Source organism: Falco biarmicus, chromosome 10 (assembly GCF_023638135.1).
Source record: "Falco biarmicus isolate bFalBia1 chromosome 10, bFalBia1.pri, whole genome shotgun sequence".
Classification (NCBI taxonomy): domain Eukaryota; kingdom Metazoa; phylum Chordata; class Aves; order Falconiformes; family Falconidae; genus Falco; species Falco biarmicus.
The window spans coordinates 19,449,601-19,473,571 of NC_079297.1; the positions used below are offsets into that span (position 1 = coordinate 19,449,601).

The 23,971-nt window shown below is 49.2% G+C and overlaps 2 protein-coding genes and 1 long non-coding RNA gene across 3 annotated transcripts; 2 read left to right on the forward strand and 1 right to left on the reverse strand.

Annotated features, from left to right (window-relative positions):
- Positions 1-6,923: 6,923 nt before the first annotated feature.
- On the forward strand, positions 6,924-11,500 carry LOC130155835 (ferritin heavy chain). Its single transcript, XM_056353567.1, has 4 exons — positions 6,924-7,239; positions 8,964-9,110; positions 10,039-10,164; positions 11,162-11,500. The coding sequence occupies exons 1-4, from the start codon at positions 7,129-7,131 to the stop codon at positions 11,324-11,326; spliced, it is 549 nt and encodes a 182-aa protein (XP_056209542.1). The 5' UTR covers positions 6,924-7,128; the 3' UTR covers positions 11,327-11,500.
- Positions 11,501-12,193: 693 nt separating this feature from the next.
- LOC130155834 (bestrophin-1-like) lies at positions 12,194-20,883 on the reverse strand. Its single transcript, XM_056353566.1, has 8 exons — positions 20,766-20,883; positions 20,129-20,362; positions 18,907-19,061; positions 17,777-17,854; positions 16,111-16,263; positions 15,528-15,608; positions 14,547-14,698; positions 12,194-14,183 (listed from the first exon to the last, which is right to left on the reverse strand). The coding sequence occupies exons 1-8, from the start codon at positions 20,881-20,883 to the stop codon at positions 12,986-12,988; spliced, it is 2,169 nt and encodes a 722-aa protein (XP_056209541.1). The 3' UTR covers positions 12,194-12,985.
- Positions 17,868-23,740, forward strand: LOC130155836 (uncharacterized). The gene is made up of 4 exons (XR_008824229.1): positions 17,868-18,606; positions 20,278-20,368; positions 20,752-23,532; positions 23,658-23,740. It is a non-coding gene; the product is annotated as an uncharacterized LOC130155836 (long non-coding RNA).
- Positions 23,741-23,971: the final 231 nt, after the last annotated feature.

Sequence of the window (23,971 nt, forward strand, 5' to 3'; positions counted from 1 at the left end):
GTCTTTGGGCATGGTCCAACATCTTCCAAGTTGAAGATGATGACTTATACATGGTCCTCATACCTGATCCTATGTATTAGTATCAAGGTCAAGTCTTGTCCCAATAGAACCTGCTGACTCTTTTTCCTATTTTGTTTCTCTTTCCAGTTTCATTGCTTTTTTTCCCACAAATGCTGTGGTGGAATAAGTTTGAAAATGGGAGAACCAGGTTCTAAGGTCTTAGCTTTTTTTTGCCCAGTTTGTTCAGTATGAGGGGCAGAAGTGGCTACAGCACAGGAGAGGCTGCAGTGGATTGCTTCTCCACCAACTGCTGCTGCCTTGTGGAAGGAGCTGTGTCCAGCTCATCCAGAGGTGACTTTGTGGGGGCAAATACTCTACACTTTACACTAGCTGGCTGCTCTGCAGGTAGCACACTTAAGAGCAAATCCAGCTTCAGCCCCTTGAACTGCTTTTAAATATTTTTACCCTGGTGCCAAGGGGCTGGATGTGGCTTAGGAGGAAATTACACCCAGCAGGAAGGGTGTGCATGTGAAGCCTGTGGAGTTGTGCTGCATCTCAGCTGCATAAACCACACGGGTGTTTTCAGTGTCCCTTTACAGCACAGCAGAAACCAGCTTTTCCCACAGACTCTCAGAAAACTTCCTCTGCTCTCTACTTGCCCTCACCAACCTTTGCCTCACCTCTATAATGAAAATCCTTCCAGGTCTCCTAAACCACTAAGACGATCTAATCTCTTCACTTCCTCTAAACAAGCCATGAAATAAGTGAGCTCCACAGCAGCAGTTCAGAGGTGCCCCCCCCCCCCATCTGGATGTCCTGCCTGAGAGAGATTGTGACATGGGCTGCTGCTTGTTTTTGTGGTGGAGCTGGTGCTTTATCGGGCTGGTGCATGTTCCTTAAGCCGGTGTTTAACTGCCAGCTCCCTGTAAAAGCTTGTTTCTTCTCATTATGCTTGAAAGCGTTTGCCTGCCCGCCCCTTTTTGGGTGGCTAAATATAAAAGCAAGTATCGCCTACTCTGGAAGGCTTAATGCTGTATAATGTCTGTTCAAACTTGATGCTACACAAACTGTCAAAAGGGCATCTTGCGAATGAGCAATAATTACAAATATGAGCATGCATTGACAGATGGATAGCCTGGTTTATGGGCACAATCAGGGGATAGGGAAGCTTTGAAAGAGCTGCATGGCTCCACCTCAGATCTGCTCTGTTGCTGCCTTACCCCCCCCTCCCCCCTCTTGCTGATGAAGTGCAGTGCCACCACTTACTCCTCTTTGAAAACCCTACAACGTGCTGCAACACTGTGCTGGGAGCATGTGGGCTCCCTATGTCACATGTGGGGCCAGGTATATTGCTGCTCATGTGCCACCTCCAGTGTGTGCCTAACACATGCTGTTGGGCGTCCGCACAAAATTAACTGATGGCCTCAGCTGACAGCCTGAGGGATAGAGGGGCCAGACATCTATAGATTCCGAAATGAAACCTCATCTTTAACAAAATGACATTTTGTCTATGTATCCTACTCAGAATGAAAGCTGCCTGATCATTCATGAGGGCTTGAATACTTACCAGTGTTTTGCAGGGGAATTCATGATAGGAAGGAGGTGATTTTTGGTGTATTGAGAAATTTCCCTATGGTTGTTGACTTTAGCAGGGTAGTTCTATTTGCAAGTGCATTTTTTTTTTGTTCCAGCTTTTCAGTATTTGAAGAAAAAGTTACATACAACAGAAATAGGGAATAAGAACAAGAGTTCCCTAGTTTTTACGACTTTGTAAATCTGAGAGGGGAAAAAAGTGGATCACTCTACAAGAGGATGGTGACAGTATAGCAAATGCTGTGGATTGTGGCCTGTGTTGGAATGTCAACATGAAATTAATTGTGGCTTTTGCAACTTGGCAGATATGTCTTGGGAAAGCTACAGTACGCCAATATAATGCACAGGCTGTCATTGGGATCAGACCTAGCACTTTTCAGTCACAAATAGTGGAGGCAGCCTTGAAATTAGGTTAAATGGGGCCGATACATGCTTGTAAATTCACCAGATTCTGCTTCTGGCCATGCCTGGCAGACAATTACTGTAGTAACATTGCTCTTCCTCACCGTTGCCTCTAAGCACATTTTTAGAGGCATGTCAAAGAAGAAAAATTAAATTACAAGGGTGTTCTGAACAAATTAGAGAATTGTAATCTCCTGTGGCATTTCATTTAGACTGACTGTATGCAAAAATGTTTCAGAGAGAGGAAAAAAAACCCTGTAACACAACTTAGAAAATGGGTTTTACATTTCTCGTCTACAAAAGCCTGTAGTACAGACTGTTACAAATTATTTTGTCTTTGGGACTTTTCTCCTATAGCAGAACAGCTTAGCGTTCAGTTATCTCCTAAGCAAATTTCCTAGCCTAACTTCAAATATCCTTTGTGTTTCTGTCTTAGGACCGTGTTTCCAGGAACTAGCAGTTCTGCGTAATCCAGTCATTTGCATTCTGTGCCGTGAGTACCCAGTGAAAACGTGTTGCCCAAAACCTGGGTTTCCCACATGTAGAAATTTGGGCAACTAAATAAAAAAAAGACTGAAAAATTTGCACAAAGAGCTAGAGGAGGAGTTTGCAGTTAACTGCAATTCCACTTTATGATATCTTACAGAACAAGTGGAGCCCAGATGTTTTTAGTAAACGGCTTTCAAAACACAGTTGAGATCAGTGTCAAATTTCCAGACACATGATCAACCTTGGAGACAAGTTTAGGGTTGCTTTTGTGTTTACATAAAGTCTGTAAGCTGAATTAAACTGAAGTTTGTGGGTAGAAGTGCTGCATAACAAATATTTGACTGGATGCACAGTTTATCTTATTTACAGGACTTTGAGCTTTGAAAAAAGGTTACTGTATTTTTGTTGATGTAATATTCGAGCCATATTCAGCTGTCTGTTGCTCGCTGGATTTGGAACAGTTGTTGCTTTTGAACTCAGATCTGTTATTATTCTAGCCATTAAACTGGCATAGTAAGAAACAAGCATTTTAAAGCTAGAGTGGAATCATTTCTACAATAATAAATGAAACTGTGCATTCCTGAACATTCTGGCCTGTCCAAAACTACAGTGAGCACTCTGCTCGCAGCCAGGGAGCCCTCTTGTTGAAGGTCTAGCCTAAGTCACATGTTAAGTTGTTGTTCACAGACTTTATCAGCAAAATCTGGCTTCTGTTTTTACAAGCTCAGAATTTACTTTGTGCAAATACTGTCCAGTATCTGTATAAAAGTCATGTTTTCAGTCCACAGGAAGTTCACTGCCGTCATTTGGAAAGATCATGCACAAGAAGGGCACAGGTAGACTCGGTATGAATGATATTAAAGTGGATGTAAGAGTCATGGAAACATTTAATAGCACATCTTAGGCCTTACTCGACAAAGTTCTTGCCAACATCAAATGCTCTTGCTGCATGGTGCTCTACATGGCCCTGTCTGTGCAAACTTGCTGTAACCATGTGTCTTGCCCTCTTAAAACCCCACTCCGGGCTTCCAAACTAACAACTGTTTACCCTTGGCCCAGGCTGCAACTGCCTCAGACACACGTGTGTATACACACAGACACAGGACGTGTGCTGCTCTGCTGAGGTACTGAGGGCTGTGCAAATGCAGTCTTGGTGGATTTTTCTGCATCAGGGTATATCCTGACGACTGTACACCAGTTCTCTGACTTAAATCATCTTCTCTATATATGTGGAGACATTAATCAAAGAAGCTCCAATTATTTTTGCACACTTAAATTGTCCTCTCCAGCTGTCATGTGAGGAAGCTAAGCATTACTGTCCCTAAACTGGCTGATGTTCAGGTCTGTGCTCTGTGTATAATAGCTGAGCTGTAAACAAGAAGAGAGCTTGCTCCATTGTTTCTGATGGGATCTTGTCCAAGGGAAAACAGAGATTGTCTTCAACAATTTGAAGCTTGTGTAGGCAGATAATACCTTGACTTTTGCTGTGGGCAGCACAAAGCATGCCTCTACTTCAGACCAACGAAGCAGCTGAGAGCTGACATGAATTCAAAGTAACGCTGCACATGCACCCTGCTGAGAAGATGGATCAGTCCCTGCGTAGCTGTGATGTTGGTGTATAAAAGTGTACTGAAGGAAATAATTTGGATTACCAGGCTGGTTTTCCTGCATACACCAACATGTTTAATCTGTTGGATTTGAATGAGAAAGGCCAGGATCCTCCCTCTAATTCAGATAGTTTAATGAATAATGGTCAGGTGTGAATGACCTGTTAGCTACTGAAAAGAATATGATAGAAAGTAGTGTGTGAAGCATTGTCAGGTGCAAAAAATGAGCTTGCAGTTACTGAATGTCAGTGATGGGAAGTCCAGATCAAGTATGGTAATGCTTTTAGCGGGCTTCTTCCCAAGAATGCTTGTAAATGCATTCTTCAGGAAGAAAGGCACAAGATAAAAGGTGGTGTAAATCAAGCCATAAGAAAACAGTATGCAATAAAGTCAAAATTAAAACACAATGTAACGGTAGTTTGAGTCAGTTGCACAATAAACAGAAAAGGTACGGGTATAGGTGAGCCTCAACTCTTCTAAGACTGTGCTGAACACTCTGCACCTTGGTCACCAAGACACCATGACACATGGCTGTACAACCCGGTGTTCCCTATTCTGGCCGCATGTATCTACAATATATGCACAATAATATGTATTGTGCAATTTGCAGCTGATCCAGAACATAGCATGTAGGAGTTCCCTAATCTTACTGACGTTTAATCATGGGTTGCACAGACTCTCCAAACTACAGAGGAAATACTCCTATTATTAATGGACTTCCGCTTAATTGCTTACAAAATGTGCTGTCGCACAGCCTTTTCATGAAACAATGTAATGAGGATTGGAAAAAATAAACAACCATATCTTTCAAGTTAAAAGCTGCTTGGCAACTTCTCCTAGTTCTGCATGTGCCTTTGTCGGTCACAGGTAAAAAGGTTAGGCGGAAAGAGAGCACAAACAGCAAACATAACAAAAAAGAAATGGTTTAGGGTTTTGTAGGTTCAAGGTTAGTCTTTCCGGATTGCTGAAACATACCCTGCAATGAGCTGGCAATATAGAGTGTCAAGTTATACCAGAATCTGTGCTTCAGGACAACTCCTAATTTCTGGCAAGCCTACTCAGCCAAACAGAAGGTTTGTTTGAGGTACCTGCAAGCTGGTGAAAATACCACAGCATGCAAACAGTGATGGGAGGCCGCCCAGCAGTTAGAACTCTTTTTGGGGGTTGTTTTTTCCTATTTTTTTATATAAGCATTTGTGTGGGAGGAGAACAGGAGATTTCAAATGTACCTGGCAGCCTGCTGAAGCGATAGGTATGACCCACGTTAACTTACAGATCTTAATTACTTCTGATAGTTAACCGACGGAAGCAACAGAAAAGACTAAAACAAAGGAAGCCATAGGCTGCCTGTTCCTTCAGGTGTTCAGAGCACCTCGAAAAGTGCTGTTGTGCTGACGCAAGCCTGGCGCTGCCCTTTTCACACAGACACCCGTGCAGTCACGCATGGGAAATCACACATTACCGGGAAGGTTCAAAGACCAAATAAAACTTTGTAGAAAGGACTGGTTAGAGGAAAATTGATTTAACCTGAGTGTACAGGCTCAGTAATGACATGCTAACTTGTAATATTTCTGATGAATGTCAACGTTAACATTGGCTTAGTAAAAGCCAAGGTTTTGGCAGCCCAATGTTACAGGATGATTGCAGTTTAAGTGGGACATTTCTAGGCCTCAAACTTGCACTTATCTGCTTAAAATTTCAGACACCAGAAAGTAAAAGAATCCAGTGTTCATTGCAAGTAAATGACCGCCCAAATGGTATGACTGTGGTAACACTAAAAGCAGCTGAAATAATCATTATCAGAAGGCTGGTTTTCCCGTTTGACCTTTGATTTCTCAATTACTTATTATTTGGCATTGTGTTTGAACTGACTAGAGGCTCCTCTCCTAAACTTAACCACCAAGCAAATTGAACGTTTGAGGGCACAAAATGCTAGTTTCTCACCAACCGCCTTGTGCGTGGTGCCTCTAGTCATCACTGGTGCCAAATCCAGCATGCTGCCTTCCTCAGGTTGTTAGCTAACGCCAAAAAACATCACTGCAGGTGCCTGTTAGTAACTTGGAGCAACTGTGAAATGCAATGGGACCGTTCAGCCGTGTTTGTCCATCCCTGTTTGCTTGGCTCATCAGGCTAACCAGGGATTTTCACCTTTATTTTAGTGCATTTCTTAGGAGCATTTTTGAGGCAGTCTCCAAAGGCAGGCCTGGTCACTGAGAAAGGAAGTGTGAGAACTCACCAGAGTCACCGGCTGCTCTGCTGGGGTGGCAAACCAGAGCCATAGCTGCTGTCTGGCACCCAGCTGAGATTTTATACTGGTTTGCAGTCCCAGCTGCTACTTTCAGAGGAAGCAAAAGGAGAAAGAAGCCACATCCACCGTGCCATGATTGGAGAAAGAAGCCACATCCACCGTGCCATGATTATCTTCCTTTCCAACACGGTGTAACTTAAGCTGCTCACACGTTTGCCGGTGCAGTTTTAAAGCTCCAGCACGGCTTTTTGTTGGCGAGCAGCCGCGTTTCTGTCAGGGCCCTGGCTAGGCCTTGCCCCGAGGCCTGCTCCCGCCTGCCGGCCTGGGAGCCCCGCGCCCGGGCCGAGACACCCCCAGCCGCCGGGTCTGGGCAGGGGCGGGGGTCGGCCTCCCCTGGAGGCGGAGGGTTGATAGTTTTGGGGTGAAAGGCCCGGCGGGGGTGGGGGGTGGCGGCCAGGACCCCCGAGCGGCGGCCGCGGCGCCCTGAGGCGGCGCGCGCGCGGAGGAGGTGCTGAGTCACGCTGGGCCAGCAGGAGCGCGCGGCGGGCCCCGCCCCCGGGGGCTCGCGGCGGGGCGGCGCGCCGTGACGCTGCGGCACTATAAAACGGGCGGCGCCAGGCGGCGGGTGTTCAGAGCGCGTCGGCGAGGCGGAGCGGAGCGGGTTCCTGCGTCAACAGTGCTTGGACGGAACCGGCCGCGCTCGGGCCCGCCGCCCCCCCCCCTCACCACCACCTCTGCCACTTCACCCTGCTGTTAAGTACCCACCGATTCGCCCCGTAAGGCATCGCCATGGCAGCGCCCCCTTCCCAGGTGCGCCAGAACTACCACCAGGACTGCGAAGCCGCCATCAACCGCCAGATCAACCTGGAGCTCTACGCCTCCTACGTGTACCTCAGTATGGTGAGCGGCCGCGGGGTGTGGGCATGAAGGGAGGGGGCTGCTGGGGGCGAGGGGGCGCTGCCGGCCCACCCGGGCCCGCTTGTGGTGGCTGGTGGCAGCGGGGCTGGGCCGGCCTCGGGGGCAGCCGCCGGGGCGGGGAGGTCTGGGCCCGCCCTGGGCCAGGGCCTTGCCGGGGTGGCGGGTGGAAGCGTCGCACCCTCTGTGTGCGGCCTGCCCGAGGGAGGGGGGCCTGGAGGGGCTTGCTGGGGGTGAAGGCGTAGCCGGGGCTGCCCGTGCGCTCCCCGGGCCGGGGGTGGCTGCAGCAGCCCCGGCTGCCCCACCGGCCCGGGCAGGGCGGCGCGGCGGGGGCTACGGGCGCAGCCGCGCTCCTCCTCCTCCCCCGCCTCTGGGCCCTTCCCGGCCTTCCCCTGGGGGTGGGGCGGCCGCCTGTGTTCGGTAGGTGAGGCCTTTATCTCGGGGGCGAACGTGGGTTACACGTTAACCGCTCGGGCCGTTGCCCTTGGCGGACTCGTTATCGGCGCAGCTCAGCAGCTCGCAGGCGGCTCTGCCCTTGGGGCTGGGCTGGGGAGCGGCAGCTGGCACCTGGCCCACAGGCGTTCTTGTCTCTCGGGCAAGGGTTTTTTTTCGTTCGTGAGTTTTTGAAGTGAGTTGGTGGCAACCCGTGTTTTCCTTGGCGCTGCTTCCATGTCTCTTTTGGCCTGAGACCCCCCATGCTAGCCATAGCTGGGATGAGTAACTGGTCCCAGTGGCAGCGCTGACCTCTGTGCAGCAGTCTTTGTGCTGTAGACGCACAGGTCACTTGAGACTTTACGTAGTGGGATGCTGTGGCACGTAGGTGGAGAACTTTACAGCTTGCTTTCTGTGTTTCTATGAAGAGCTGAATCTAATGATGGTGGTGAATGATAGTGGTACAGAAGCACCAGTGTCTTGCCTTGAAACCTCCAAGCCGCTAGCTTAAGCGCAGAGAATTCTGTAGTAGTTCCTCTGGTAAATAACTGGCAGTTGATACAAAGCTTTCCATTGAATTCTGCCTAATGGCTCTGACCAAAGAACAAACAAGCTGTGTAATGGCTTCTAACTGCTGTTATTTTTTGCTTTCAAAAAACTGATCTTGTACTTGCTGTTGAATATGTATTTTATTTCAATTTATCTTTTGTCTTTTAAATGTGATGCTTTTTTTTTCTTTTCCCAAAAGTAGAAAGTGTACTACTTAATCTAATCCCTGGGAAGCCTAGGGAAGCATGGGAGCTTTATTGCAGAAGTACCTTAAAGTTCTTGGCCACCTTTAACTGGCATTGCAGGTCAGAACCTTGACTTGTGATGACTGCAAACAAAAATTGCAGCAAAGGTTTCTCCTTCTTGGAAAAGACTTTTCAGGTCTGCTGTGTTTTTAAGGCGTTTGAATGGTGCTCAGAAGAATATCTGTCTGTGAAGCATGGAGGGGGGGGGTGTATCTTCAGAACTGAACCACAAATTCTATGCTGTTCATGGTAGGGGGGTACAGGTTAAAATTTAATCCTAGTCAGGAAAACCTAACTTACTTCTAAGGAAAGAGTTTGCCACCCTGCCTTGCTGGTGTCAGGGCTGCTGCTAGCCTTATCTTGAACTCCAGCCACCTTGAAGTAGGGATGAGAGGAGACCTATCTGAAGTCACAGTAAGTTCCTAGCTTTGTATGGCTGCTGGAGTGAGGCCTGGGTTTTGAATATGAGTTCTTATTTTTCAGTCCTACTATTTTGACCGTGACGATGTGGCTCTGAAAAACTTTGCCAAGTACTTCCTGCATCAGTCCCACGAGGAGCGTGAGCATGCTGAGAAATTGATGAAGCTACAGAATCAGAGGGGCGGACGCATCTTTTTGCAGGACATTAAGGTGAGGAGTGGAGCTATGGGCTGTCTAAAGCAGAACTAGACTAGTCTGTCTCCAGACTGGAAGGGGACAAACTTCCCTGTGGGTCCTCTCCCAGGAGCAGCAGCTGACAGCAGATAAGCATACCAGACTGCTGCAATCTGTGTGGTGCTCAGCCCAAAATCTAGAAATACTTGGTAATTTGATAGTTTGTGCTGATTGACTAAGAAAAAGCACTTCTTGTGTAAAAAGAGGATGCCTAGCCCTAGCTTGCTGTGGGGTAAGCATAACTGGAACACAACTGGTTCATCTGCCTTAAATGTAATGGCAAGAGTATTCTGTCTACACTGTTTTGTAGAGAACTATTGATTCACTTGCCATGGGAATAGGAAACCTGAGATTTCTAATTGCTTGTTATGGCCCACTGCAAGATTTCATAGCACTGTTTTCTTGAAGTCACTTGAGTTAGTTTGGAACAGCAGAAAGTAAGCAGTGTTGTAGGGCCAGTTTAATGCAAGACAGCTAGTCACAGGAAAAACAGGGAATGAAGTGATGGGCACTTAAGAAGAATTCCCTTGCTTACTAGTAAGTCTGAGTGAGCTGAAGACTAGACTTGCCAGTGCTGGTGTCTCAGCTGCTTTGTTTCTGAGATCGTGCCTGCTTACACAGGCAGATGTTCAAGCCGTTAGGTTGTAACAGGAGGAGGAAGGCAGTAGGTCTGTTAGCTGTCTTGGCTACAAGAGCTCAGAGATCCTAGGGGATGGGGAGAGGTCTGGGATGTGGAGCATGCATTCAGTTCTGTTCCAAGTGTGCACTGTGTGTCTGCCAGGTAGATACCTAAATGCCTAAATGTTGTCTGAACAGGCTTTGAGACTGACTTAAAAGATTTTGTTCCCTAATGGTGCATGGGTACTTACAGAAAATATGGTCATGTGATTTTTTCCCCTTCTAGAAGCCAGATCGTGATGATTGGGAGAATGGGCTGACTGCTATGGAGTGTGCCCTGCACCTGGAGAAGAATGTGAACCAGTCACTGTTAGAACTGCACAAACTGGCAACTGAAAAGAACGACCCACATGTAAGTGGATGCTGAAGCTGAGAATGTGGATGTGCAATGAGGGGGTGTGTATGTGTCTAGTTGAGGGGTTTAGGGGCTGTATGTGTGTCCCTGAAATCATTAAAGATGAAAAAAGGGTGTGAACTAGTGATTCAGCCTTTCCAAAGGGAAGGGCCCAGGTGTCAGGCTATATGATGGCTATTTGGTAGGTTATTGCCATCTTCCAGGAGGACCAGTTGCAGTGTGTTGGGGTGGCTGAGGCCTGCCTGACAGAACAGTGGGTGCGTAGTTTTGTACAGATCCTTCTGTTGCTCTTGGGAAGACAGAGCACTTGCATGAACAGCATTTTGAAGAGAAGAAATGCATGAAGCTGAGCTGTGGGAAGGGCTTGTTTCTGTGGGGGATGAGTTCTGACTTTGAATTGCTGGGTGTCTGTAAGGCTTTGTGTCATAAGGCTTTTTTATCATAAAATTTTGCAGTTGCTGCTTCTGAATGTTAAAAGCTGTGATGCTTTAGAATGCAGTGTTTGAAACAGGTTCCTTCACAGATAGAAGTTATTGGCAAGGGTGGATTGAGGCTGCTTAGTATCAGGAAGACATCAGCATGTGTATGAATCAAAGTACTCTTGAGAGTGTCCTGTATAAGTGAGGGACCTCTAAAAGAGAAACCACATAGCTGGAGCATTTTACAGGTGTAAATACTCATTCATGAATTCAACTGCTATGCAGTGGAGGCCTCTAAATCTGTTCAGAAACTTTCATGTTGCTTCCTGACCTACTGTTGTGCTTGCAGAGTTCCGGAGCAAGTGTGCCTATATAAGCCTGCCTCACTTTGGTCTTGTCCTGGCATTGCTGAGGCAAAACTAAAGTCTGCTTCCTCTCTGGTATCTTCTGCAGCTTTAAAACTGGCATCCTGTATCTTCTCCTTTCCCTAAAGAGCATTGGTAGGGTTTCAGATGCTGCTTCAGCAGGATAAGCCATGTCCAGGCCTAAACTTACAATTCTTGTCTCCCTTTCAGTTGTGTGACTTCATTGAGACTCACTACCTGGATGAACAGGTTAAGTCCATCAAAGAGCTGGGTGACCATGTGACCAACCTGCGGAAGATGGGGGCACCAAAATATGGCATGGCAGAGTACCTCTTTGACAAGCACACCCTCGGGGACAGTGACAATGAGAGCTGAAGTCTTGCCAAGAGCCACCCTATGGGTTTCAGTGGGACTCCTACTTTACTGTCCAGCCATGCATGCGTTTTCAGTTATCTAGATAAACAGTTCTCACACTCTGTACCAAATATCGCCCCCCTTTTCTCTTGTGTTTGTGTATTGCCCTCCATCCAATAAAGTGACTTGGTTCAAGCTGGCTTTTTCTGTTTCTCTCAGGAGCGATAGGCTCCTACTTGCAGGATTGTGCTCTGTAGTCTGTTGGTGACAGGTCATTTTAGGTTGGACATGGATGAAGAAATATACTAGAGGGATTAAGTTTTACTTGCTTAGTCTTTCCTTCCCCCTGCAATCCAGTGGGCAGGGAACTGCCATTCATTGCAGGAATTGCTCAGTGACTAAAGTTGTGTTTTAAATGCCTTTGTCACCAAAACTTGCTGTAAGGAATGTGCAAGGAAAAATTGGTCCCTGTTAATTTAGGTGAGGCAACTAAATTGATGAAGGGGAAATTAGTGCCTCACTAGGCATCATGGCTGTCATATAAATGGCACTGCTCTTGTGTATGGAGAAAACATACAGTGAATAACAACTTTGAGCTGTGTTCTATTGTCAGGTTGGACTGCAACAGCAGTGTTGAAGGAGCTGCCTTGTCTTAGGAGCTGCAGCTGGTGGTGGTGCCATCTGCATAGGCTTAGCAACTTTTTGTAAGGCAGAGAGAGTAGACTGCTGTTGTAAAGGCAGTGGAAGGGATGTGGGAGATAACATTTTTCATGTGCCCCCTGTGATATGGGAGATGTGCAGCTGTTTCTGAAAACAGGAAGTAGGAAAACTGGTTTCTGTAAATTCCTATTGCATGGAAACTTTAAAATGAGGAGATGAAGCGGATGGTCCTGGGACTTGAGCCTTGCTTTTATTTTCTTAGGGAAGACAGTAAAAACTCAGAGCTGTGTGGTGGGTGTCTGCTACCATCCAGATGATTTCTTATTTCCTTGAGTAGTGTCAAATTGGTGACAGATTTGTGTAACTTCAAAAGGAAGCAATGTGCTGGGCAAATACAGTTGATTGCAGCCACCTGTCTGAGTAGACATGTGCGCTGCCTTATTCCATTACTCCTCCAGTACTGGAAAACACCAGCTAGACGTGACTTTGGGAAGTGACATGACTTGCTTCAGTCCCTTACTTTCCCTGCAGTGCCTTTTCAGTAGGGCATGTGCTGCCTGAGACTTGTGATGGGTCTTGTGATGAATATTGATGTAAAGCTGAAGTTCCAATTCTTGCTGTGATGAGAAGTTAATATATAATAATATTAACTATATTCCTCTTCTGGTTTGGGCTACACCTGCGCTCCAGGCTCTTTAGGTTGGTGCCTGCTGAGCTGTTGCTGTGCTGTGTCTGCAATACTTACTGCTCAGTCTTATTTGTTCTCTTGCTACAAATGTAGAGGGGCTTTTGTTACTGTTGCAATGCTGCAGGTGCCTGCTGTTGTACCTGAGGCCAGCAGCGGTGTGAACTTGGCGCTGCCTTTAGCCTCGGCCGGGCTCTGGTGGCACCTCCCAGCAGGAGGTGGTTTGGCGGTGCTGCCCTTTGGGTGAGTGCCAGTGTGGCCAAGTGTAAAGATCCTGCGATACTGCTGATGTGGCAGGTATCTCAGCAGACCTGTGTGTGCCTCTTGGGTCTGCTCTAGCTGTACTGATCTATCTGCTCTTCACACACGTTTTCGCTGGTCTCCGTGATCACCTCCATCAGCCCCACGTAGTCACCTTCAGCTAGAGAGATGCCAGAGTCGTTGGGGGATGGACTCTCTGCTCTTCTTTGCTCTTTTGTAGGGGGAATATTAGTGCTTCCGTTTCCAGTATCTCTCATGTTCCTGGAAACCTCTGCTGGATGCTGGTCTGGAGTGCCGGTTGCATCTTCTAAGCTTAGGCTGCGAGCTTCAGGGCCTGTGTTTCCCTTGTGGGATCTCTCCAGTACGGGAGATGTGACAGGAGTGAATGAGAAGCAGAAGGAGGCACTGCCTCCAGGGGTTTTGTTACTGGGGGTGTGAAAGGCACCTGAATGCTCGGAACTGGGAGTGGCAGATGCTGTGTTCTCCAGGGTTAGCCAGGGTGGGTGGGAAGCTTTCAAGCTCTTGAGGTTCTTGAAACTACCCTGCTTCTCGTGGTCTGGGGACTCTGCCAAGAAGGGGAACTTGGGACTCTCTGATGCTGTGGACTGAGCTCCTGGACTTCCTGTGGTGGCAGCTTCTCTGCTTTTACTGTTAGAGTTGCTCTCTTCTTCTACTGTTAAAACCAGTGACTCAGGACCTTTGCTCCGATCTGTTGGCCAAATAAACGTTTCCCTTGCCCCTGAGCCAAGGGAGCTTTGGCTTTTATATGTATCACTGACTCTGGAAGGTGAGGAGTTGACAATGACGTCCCTAAGAGAAGTCGAGCACGCAGCAATACTGGAGAGTGCTGGGGGCTTCTTACGGCCTTGGCGTCTAGAAGGGAAAATCATGGGGATAGAGCTGATCGGTGTCTGTGGGGCACTGTAGAAACCAGGTCTCTCATAAAATGGGGTTGACATGAAGGCGTCAAAGTCCCTTAGTTTCCTGTCTTCACTGTCCCACTGTTCCTGTGAGCTGGAGTCTCCCCTTGGCTGGTTGATGCTGCAAGGGCTTCCAGACTTGCCCATGTCTTGGTACGTATAATGGGAGAAGGGGGATGTGGGGTCTCCTCGCCTGCGCAGCAGGTTCATCCGGGAAGAGGACCTGGAGAAGCTTGGCGACTGGACGCCGAGGAGCCGGCCCAGGTGTCCCAGTAATGGTGTGGAGTGGTTGGCCTCCTCATTCTCTTTAATTTGCTCCAGAGGCTGGAACTCCATCTCTTCTTTCTGCATGCTGGGGAAAGGCAAAACAGGCTGTTACACAGCCACAAAAGGAGGTGGGTTCTGGTGGAGAGGCTGGCAGCAGAAGGATTGCTGCTGCCAGTGGGAAGCTGCTCTCTTCCTGTATCGCCACTGGATATGTTAGGCCCCCACAATAGGGATGCTCAGAGGGGAGGGGGGAAAGAGGTCAGAGGCATCCTTTCTTTGGGAGGGTTGGCTCTTGGCTTTGGATGAGCCTAAAGGTACCTTAGAGCAAGATTTCACAGACTATGGGGGAAGATATTACTGCTCGCTCTTCCTCCTCAAGTGCAATATCCTGCACAAGGCCTGATCCCAGGTAAATGTGGACTGTTAGACAGCCTGTGGCTGCACTCACTTGATATCAAAAGTTGAGCCAAGGAATGATGGTCGCTTGTACTCAGCAGTGGCTGCGGTGTAGGGTGGCTGGGGATCAGGCTCGTTCCAGTACAGGTCCTTCTCCAGAATGGGTAAATCTTGATGCATCTCATCCACTGCCATAAGGGAGACCTGCAGGGGACAGCAAGAATGTCATACGGGGTGAATGGCATTCTGTGTGTCTATTACCAGTGGGCAAAGGGATGCAGGGCAGGAGGAAGTGATGTAGCACAGGAGCGAGGCAGGTGGCTGGGTTTGCTGCGTGGTTTCATGTCCCTTGGGTTGTTTTTCATGCGGAGAAATTTGATTAATTGGAAGGAAAGTGATGCTGAAAGAGACAGGAAAGCAATATGCTTACTGGGACAGAAGGGCTCAGTGTTAAGAAGGGCTGAAGGTGAAGAGTTATTGCGTGGAGGAAAGCAGAGGAGGCAGTTCTAGGTATGGACACAGCGTGGAAAAGCTCGGGAGAGGCAGGAATGATGTTGTTCAAAGGTAGTGAGGGCAGGAAACGAACAGTCTGGATCCTTCGTGTGTGCCAGAGCATGGACTAAAGCTGTAATTGGTCTCTGTACAAAGACGGGCCAAACGCCCTGTCTTCTCTGGTGTGTGGGGGTCTTCCTGGTCCAGGTCTTGCCCCGTGTTCTTCCTGGAGCCTGGGATGTCTCCTTGGGAATACTGAGCTGGATCCCTTCACCCTTGTATTTGTTGAGAAGCCTTACATTTTCCTCCTGCTCTCCTAGCTATCTCCGTCTGGAGATCCTGGACCTCTTTGAATGCAGCCACCGACAGCTCAGGAGAGCGTGAGGGTGATGGGGACTGCTGCTCTGCCCCAGATGGGCACGGGGGGTGCAGAAGAACTTGGTGACTGCGCTGGCAGGGCTCTCTGAACCCTCAGGTGCAGTCCTGCCTCAGTGTTCCTCTGCAGGTCAGGCTCACCTGGAGGATCTTGCCTTCACTTTACCTGCAGGTTCCTGTCGATGAGCCAGTTGGTTTCAAAGTCATCATCGTCTTCCCCAAAAGGGTTGATGAGTTGCTCAGCCACCTGCATGTGGAGAACACATAGCAGAGGTCATCGTGGTTGTACCTGCCCCTTTCCCTGCAGGGATAAGGCCTGTGGGGCAGTCTCGAGCGTGATGTCCCTTGAGTTTAGAGCAATGCTGCTCCTCCCAAAAAGTGGTGGGTTAAAAATGGAGGCTTTCCAGTGGGTGGGAGACTGGTATGCACAGGTAACTGCCCCTTGCTCACATAGCCCTCCTGCTGCTGTGGACCACCACTGCGGGTAACGTGTAGCCTACTGCTGCTCTTCTCCCCCAGACTAGTCAGGACTAAAGCTTAGGGAAAGGTGGAGCTGATCTCCAGGGTGAGACACTCAGAAACTGAGGTCTCTGCAATACCCTTGGCCCCTGATGGCTTCCCATTTGTATGCCAGCACTTGGCACCCTGCCCACAGACCGAAGAACACAGCTGGTCCCTGGTGAACCAACACTGGGAAAAACTCTTGGCTAGGTCAGATTCTAGCTCTAGACATAATTTCTTGGACTTACCTTTAACCAGCCAGCATAGAAGAAGAACTGCAAAAACGTAAAGACGGGCACAAAGAGATCTAGTTCATGGCCGGGATAGGCTTTTTCTGGATCCAGGAACTGCCGCCCGATCAGGCAGGCCAGGAAGAAGCTGTAAACAGCCACGGTCACCACCTGGGAAAGATGCCAGGGGACACACCAGAGGAGCTTGAGTTCTCACTTGCTTTCCCAGCATCTCTTTTCAGTTCCACCCCCCACATCTCCAAACAGCGGCAAGCTGCTGCAGAGCTGCTGGCTCTGTAGCCTCGTGAAAGCCTTGGATTCATGTATGACAGGCTTCTCCTCTGCTTTTTGCAGGAAGATGCATTTCCACTGCAGAAAGCTTTAAAAATGCCCTTTGCCCTTTAGCTGTTACATACTGTTTTTCATTCCATGCTGTTCCTGGAATGACATCTGTGTAGGCGTCACAGAAAGCCAGTGGCAGAAGAAAGCATGTGACAGCCTGGGTGGAAAGAGCTTAAAACAACTGACACATGGCTGCATGGCTGTTCTGCTGCTGAAGCAAGGGGTGCTGTGAGCTCCTTTCATTCTTTTCCTTGTCTTTCCTGAAAGCTGTCTTGAGCCTCTCATGGCTCAGTCCATGCTGGCAGGCCACATCCAATTTAATTTGCAGGGGAGGGACACCCTGGCAGTGCTGCGAACTCTGAACTAGCTTCTTCCTTCCTGGTCCTCACATTGGGTCTTTTTAATATTTGCCTGCTCGCCTGCCCAGATTTCAGGCTACAGTGAGCTTTGTACTTCTCTTCGATCACAGGACCAGGAACTTCCCCTTTTCAAATTAAAAGCAGCTGAGGCTCTCGCATGGTTTCTTGATGTAAGGGGGTTCAAAACAAACACGCAGCACCACGAGACTGGTGAGCTAGCCGTGCTGTTCCTGGCAGGGAACAGCACAGGGCTGTTCCGTGATGGGCAGGACAGAGAGTGCCTGGAGCAACAGACTTTGCATTGTGGATGGAGCCCGATTAAAAAAACGGGTTGTGTACAGCAGAGGGGGCAAAGGCATGCTATGATACTACTTTTCCCAATGTGTTCCCCATTAACCTTCAGCACTGCTGTGTGAACAGAAGCAGTTTCCATTTCATGGTGGGGTGCATTAGTGTTACCTGAGCAGCTGGATTGTGTGAGACAAAGGAGCAAGCTGGTGCCAAAGTGTCTGTCTGGGTTTATATCGAGACCGCCATTAAACACCGGAGTACACGCACACCGCTGCCTTTCACACACGTGGCATAGCTCCACCAGAGCTGCCCTGCCTGCTGGAGCAGCTTTGCTGCCAGACAGATCTCAGCTCTGATGGGTAGGAAGGGACTTCTTAAGGGACATGCTCCCTGCAGGGAGTGGGTCAGTGTGTATCTGTGTTTTCCGCGGCACGCAGTGTGGCTAGTTACCCCTGGTGTTTCTGTGGAGGTGGCTGTGTCTGAGCTGGGGAAATAAGGCTGGGCTGGGCTGCTGAGCTGCGTGTGTGAGAAAGCCGATGCGTGTAGGTGGGGATGAGGGGTCCAAGTGTACCTCATGTCAGCTTGGCCCCTGTGCGACTCAGGTACGGGTGTAAATGGGGGTGCGCCTTGTAGCAGGGGGAAGTGTACACAGGCAGGCAGCAGAGCAGTAGTTGTGGGGGGTCCCTTCTCACCTGAGTGTAGACCAGGGGGATGCTGATCCAGTCGTACCCATAGAGTCGCCCACACTGGCTGCGCAAGGTGTTGAGCTCCTGCAGTGGGGAAAAGGAATGGCCTGTCAGCGTAACTTCGCATCTCCTTGCTGGGGATGCTGAGCCTCTCTGGCCCCATCGCCCCTCATCGCTCCAGCCCGTTCCCTCCTGCTCACACCTCCTCTGGAGGGGGCTGCCCAGCCAGGACTCCTGCTTGCTGGCTGCCCAGCAGAGGCTCATGCTCACCCTGGAGGAACTCCTTGCTGCCTGGGTGTCTCCGTCTGAGCCCAAGATCCCTTCCTAGCTCACTTCATAGCTGAGTTCATCTCCTCACAAAATGAGCAGCGGGCAGGTTAGGCAAAGAATGTCTCGGGAGCATCCGTTTCTCTCTCCTGACTGTATACTGAATCTGGATAAATAGCCCAGAGGGAGATATCTCTCTCTGGGCAGATGAATCTCACTCCAGGCAACAGAAACAATGTGACTTTCTCTGCACATGAATATCAGAAAGGATGAGCTGCTCTGGACCTTTTTTCTCTGCAGCTGGGCAAGGATCATTTCCAGGGCTTGTCTGTGGAGCATGGCCTGCTTCCCAGGACAATCTAAGAATTTTAAATAGTGAAGTTTTCTACAGGGACCTTGGTTGTTGGGGATGCTTTTGACCTCTTGGTTTCTTCCAGATACATGCTTCCTTGTGGTTTTTTCATCTGTACCCTAGAGACCTCCACTGGCCACTGTCGCTGGCTGGTCTGAAGCGTGGGAAGGCTGATCCAGGACCTGCTGCATGGGTGTCTCCCTTACCACACCTAGATGTGAGTCTTGTGTTCCTCCCGGTCCCACATTTGAGAAGGATGTTGCATTCCCCTTGCCTCTAATATATGTGACATTGCTACCACGTCAGCAGGCCATGAAAATCTCTGTTCTGTCACAAGCTAGAGAGTGGCAGTGGGGGCATTTCCCATCAAAGTTAGTGTAATGTCCCCAGGGACAGGCTTGGCTCACTGTCCTACCTCACCATTCCTATTCCTTGCCTGACTCTGGAAATCCCCATAGTTCTGCCCTGGGGACTGGATGAGAATCTCAAACAGTTGCCTATTGCCTCTGTCGCTCACATTCAGGATGCCTTGGAGCAGCACGCTGTCCCGGATTCTCCCCTCATTCCTTGCCTTCACAGCCAGATTGGAGAACCACACACACGGGATCCAAAACTTGTTGTGGGGGGAATTCAAGCTCTCAAACTTCTTGTGCTCTTCTGGTGTCATGAGGCCTGGGTAAAAAAAGAGTAGATGGGAGAGGGATGGCTATAGAGGGCAAAAGGAATTGATCTGGTCTGAAATGAAAACATCTAAATCTCAGGTGGTCACCTTAGCTCTCCTTAAAAATCACAGGAAAGACTCAGACACTCAGACTTTGGGAGACACAAGGGAGGAGGACAAGTCGTCTTGTTAGAACAGTGAGTTACAGAAGTGTGAGAGGCAGGCTTTATTGCCTTTCACTTTGGATGTCTGCAGCATACCCGACCAGGTCACAGTCAGCAGGGAGATAAAGTACTGCTGAGGGTGCAGTTGCCCGGTGTACGCAGACATGTGTTGAGAATGGGATAACTCGTGTCCTAAAATTGCCTGGTTCTCTCTCTGGATTGCAAAGGGAACCCAGTTGACTAGGACAGGTGCAGACATCTCCCTTTGGGCAGAGTGGGAAATGTCCCTTGAGGAGCATCTTCAGAGAGGATTCAGGGAGCCCAGAAGTTAAGGTTGGTGGTCTGAGGCTCCAGTTCCCACCTTCATGGTGGAAAACTGTTGCCCTGAGGGAGGACAAACCACTTGGCAGAGGTCTGCTTGTGCTCTGCTACAGATCTGTGCACAGGGTCACTCACTACAGAGAGCTCTTCTCTTCCCATGCACACTTCCAGTGCAGGGTGAGCAGCTCCTGGTGAAGTCACTGCACCACAGGCATCCGAACCTGGCCAGCCAGAGCTGCCCTGTGACCTGCAGCGCATCTACATTCACAAACTGGATCTCAACACTCTCCTTACACAAAATATTGGGGCAGAGACCCTGCATCTTTCAGACAAGCCTTCCAGCCACTGGTAGGAACAAGCATGCTGTGCAAAGGGGAAACATAATCAGTTGATTATTTCAGAAGAGCAGAGCTAGGGCACGAGCAGATGCTTAGCACCTGCTGCAGACATCAGCTGAGCACATTGCAGCACTATCCCATCTCCTGTCCGAAGAGCACGTGGCCCTTTTCAAGGCTCTTTGCCCTAAAACCAGCAGCGAGGTGCTGCTGTCTGCTCGGTGTCAGAGCTGTGCAGGAGGCAGTACTGGTACTGACCTGCCCTCACGACGTGCTCCATGCTGGGGAAGCGCTTGTAAACAGCAGTGCTGACTGAGCGCAAGATCAGCACGCTGCAGAGGTTGCTGTAGCGCATGAGGGTACGACGCAGGAGCCGCCCATACTCATCCTCCCCGTCCACGTTGCAGGAGACCAAGTTCATGATCCGGTCAGGCCATGGGATGCTCTCGTACTGAGCCCACCAGCGGGACACCACCAGAGCCACGTAGAAACCTAGAGGTGAGCTGAGCAAATTAGCCATCCTAAAGGAGTGGGAGGTGTAAATGCTGGTGTATAGGAAGTCTGGTAGTGCTTCTGCAGGGATGGGTGCAGGCATGCCTGGAGGGCAATTCAGATCTCCATGCTGATGTTAAGAGTCTGGGTTTCATGGTTTATTTGGTGCTACTTGGTGCCTGCCCTCCTGGCAGAACCCAGAGCACGCTCGTACAGCTGACAGCTGTGTGCTGGGGGCGTAGCTCACAGCTGAGGTGTGAAACCCTGTATTCTGCCTGAGGGGTTTTACAAAGGCAGAGGGAAGGACCTGCTCAGTGAATCTTGCCTGCCTGCAGACCTGTGCCAAACCAGGGTCCAGTGCTGTCCCTTTCCCCTCTCTGTGTTCCCAGGCAGAGCTCCTTACCCAGCACAAAGGACACAGGGATTAGCTCAGCATAGCTGTTGCAGTAGAGCGCCAGCTTCTCAAACATCAGCCTTTGGCTTTCACTCAGGATCAGCCTAAAAGGGAGAAACAGCAGCATCAGCCTCAAAGAAGAGTCTATGCCTTGTTGGGCCTGCTGGGACAGGAATCTGGCCAGGGAAGCCAAGGATGGGTAGTCACAACACTGCTACACTGTGAGGCTGGGGATGGTGTGAGTGAACAGCCTGGGACACCAGCCCACCTCCCCAAAACACCCTGCTGACCAGCCCAAAGGAGCTCGAAGTGGGCATTGATGGAGAGCGTGTGGCGAGTGATGCAGTTTGATGTCAGGAACCACCCCTGTTTTTCTCAGGAGAGTGCTGTGGGGTATCCAGCATTTGACAGAGAGCTTGGATGTGCACCACGGTTCACTTAATATCCTGCAAAATGTCAGTGTAAACTCTGCTCTTAGGTGAGTTCCTGCTTCTTAGAGCTGCTTCCCTGCCTCTGTGCTGCATCTGTGATCGAACCAGCGAGGCGAGCTCCCTGTCTTTCCTCATCAAAACAAGACCAGCTACAGAGTGCCGATGCCTGATCACAGATCTGTGGTCTCAGAGCTGATGTCTGCTCTCAAAAACGTGCCCAAATTATTGCCTGTTGTGTAAGGAGGGAAACTCTCTCCTAAAGCTCCCCGCTGGGGGCCATCTCCAGTATTGGTTCAGTCTTGGTCTCCACTGATCTACACATTACTTTTCTGTAGGAAATCATCAAATCCAACTCTTCACCCCGTGGAAGAGAAACCGTGTTACTTCCCAGGGCTGAAAAAGGAGATTTCTCAGTTGCTAAGCCATATTGGAGCAGTGAGGAAGGACCTTTCCTTTCCTGGCCAGCTGCTCCTCCCCAGGATCACTATCCCAGTCCTGTGTTGCTCAGTTGTCCTGCTCCAGGGCAGGCTGAGAGTGAGGGGTGTGTTAATGTCGGGGTGTAAGGATGCTTACCTGTAGACAAGACTGATGGTGAAGTAGAGAGAGATGAAAATAAGGAACTCAGAGTAAAGAAGTTTGTAGATGCTTCCTTTCCATTGGAGCAGGAGCTGTGAGAAGGTGCCTAGGCGGGCGTCAGCCACACGGTTGGTGTATGTCACCGTCATCACAGATCCTAGTGGAGATGCAAAGCGAGCAGATGTTGAAGCTGCCAGCTAGCTTGCACAGAGGGAAGAGACACGGACACCTCAAGTGTCCCAGCAAGCAAACAGGAAGGAAGGAAGGAACAACGAGCTGAGATCAAAAGACAGGTAAGATGAAGTCAGTGACATAGAGAACTAGGAGGACATTGATGGTAGGCAATTAATTTGATGACCTTGCCATCTTTTTTCTGCCTTCGAGCTGCATGTGAGCTGGTTACAATGATAGAAAATACACTTTCTGGTGGAGCCCTTGGTTTCAAGCGTTGATTGTCAGCAGTCAAGCGGGGCGGGTTGGTTGGAGAGGACAAAGCCCACTTGCCACTCCCTCCCACAAAAGGGAGTTGTTTAAGCTCACTTCTTAGGGTCACAGACTCCAAAGTTGCTTAAGCCATTTATTTTTTTCTTATAGTACTTTCTTCAAATATGTTTCTGTAAATCTACTGTTTGGGAAGTGTCTTCCTGAAATACTGCTGGGGGGGAAAAAAAAAAAAAGCCCAAAGGAAAGCAAAAACCCCAGAAATGAGAGATTTCTTGGTATTGATCCAGATGAAGGTAGCCCTGGAGATTTGATTGGTTTTGTAGCACTTGCCCAACAAGTATAGCTGTCTTTAAATTTGGGCTGAGGGCCATATCCGGACAATGCTGGTCCTAGTCCTGCAGGCAGAACAGTCCCCCCTGTTAGAGAACGGAGGGATGGAATTTGGCTCACAGAGCACGAATACGAGCAGCTCTGCCTCCCCTCTCCTTCAACCATACGTTGCACAATAAATCACACTGGATCAAAAAAGGCATTCAGGCTCCTGAAATGCTTCCCAAACATGCAGGATCCCCATTGCGCTTTTTCTAGCATAACCTTGGATAAATCTTTATCATCAGTTAATAATCAGACTCACATTCAAATAATCCTGAATTTGAAAAAAAAAACCAACAAACCCAAACCACCAGTGTAATCCATGCCAGGCAGATAGGTGAATGATCCCTTGGTTTATAAATAATTATCCAATGTGAAACTGTTGGTATTTCTAATCTTAACGAGTTACCAGGTTGTGACACAGGCACTGCTGTTTAAGAGGCAATGATGTTAATAGTTATGGGGCCTTGGGCTTTCCCTGAATGGTGGAGGTAAAGCAGCACTTTAAGGGACAATTCAGCTGCTTTGTAGCAGCAGCTGAAAGCAGGTAAGCTTGTGTCCATGCTCTTCATTTAAGCATCTTGGTGAAAGACCTACACTTAGGTGGGGACCAGCTCAAGTCCTGGTGAGCTGGTGCTGTGAAGAAAACCAGCAAAGTCTGTTTTGTTGGTTACTTCAACCAAATAGCATCTTTATCCTGGCTTTGGCTTTTCAGTGCTGCTCCTCCTTTGGGTTTCCCTGTCGTATCTCTCCCTGAGGCCCCTCTCCCAGGTTCTATCGAAGGAGCAGAGCTGGCCCCTGCCCTGCCAAGGGCTCCCCAGCTGCACAAATGCACCTTTCACTGGAGCCTCGTGCACATTCATGCCGTTTCCATATGATTGCTAGCCAGTGCAGAGGACTTGGAAGAGCAGTTTTTAATTGCCCTGGAGACTGCACACGTATGGGCTATACAGGTGAGAAATGTATGCAAACACCCATAGATTCGTTGGGGGCTGCTTACAGAAAGCTGGCCGTTTTCTCTATGCTTTGGGTCTTGAAAGTGCTCAGGGAGACTCTTTGTTGTGTAATTCAAATACAGATTCACTTTTTACCAAACATGGAAAACTTCAACTCCTGTCCATGTAAATAATGGATGGCACCCATCTCTACACAGTTCTGCTCCGGCACAGGATATGGGGCTTTTCCCAGTGCTTTTTCCTCCAGCCCTGAATGATGAAGGCACTTCCCTGCCCACCTGCCAAGCCTGTGCGGGACTGCCCCGGGATGGCACTCGGCAGTTGGCACACTCAGTACCATTTGGGGTCGAGGTAGGTGGCGGGAGGCGACTCACCGCAGCACCGGCTCTGGCACACTGAGTCGGTATGGGGAAGAAGAGCCGCGTCCTGCGGCACC

Bases quoted from the DNA above. Each gene is read 5' to 3' on its own strand.
- LOC130155835 (XM_056353567.1), top strand. From the start codon at position 7,129: ATGGCAGCGCCCCCTTCCCAGGTGCGCCAGAACTACCACCAGGACTGC. The intron at 7,240-8,963 runs GTGAGCGGCCGC...CTTATTTTTCAG, and splicing joins CCTACGTGTACCTCAGTATG to TCCTACTATTTTGACCGTGA. The intron at 10,165-11,161 runs GTAAGTGGATGC...TCTCCCTTTCAG, and splicing joins CTGAAAAGAACGACCCACAT to TTGTGTGACTTCATTGAGAC.
- LOC130155834 (XM_056353566.1), bottom strand. From the start codon at position 20,883: ATGCTGCTGTTTCTCCCTTTTAGGCTGATCCTGAGTGAAAGCCAAAGG. The intron at 15,609-16,110 runs GTAAGTCCAAGA...CTCCACATGCAG, and splicing joins TCTATGCTGGCTGGTTAAAG to GTGGCTGAGCAACTCATCAA. The intron at 14,184-14,546 runs GTGAGTGCAGCC...GCCTTTCCCCAG, and splicing joins GGCTCAACTTTTGATATCAA to CATGCAGAAAGAAGAGATGG.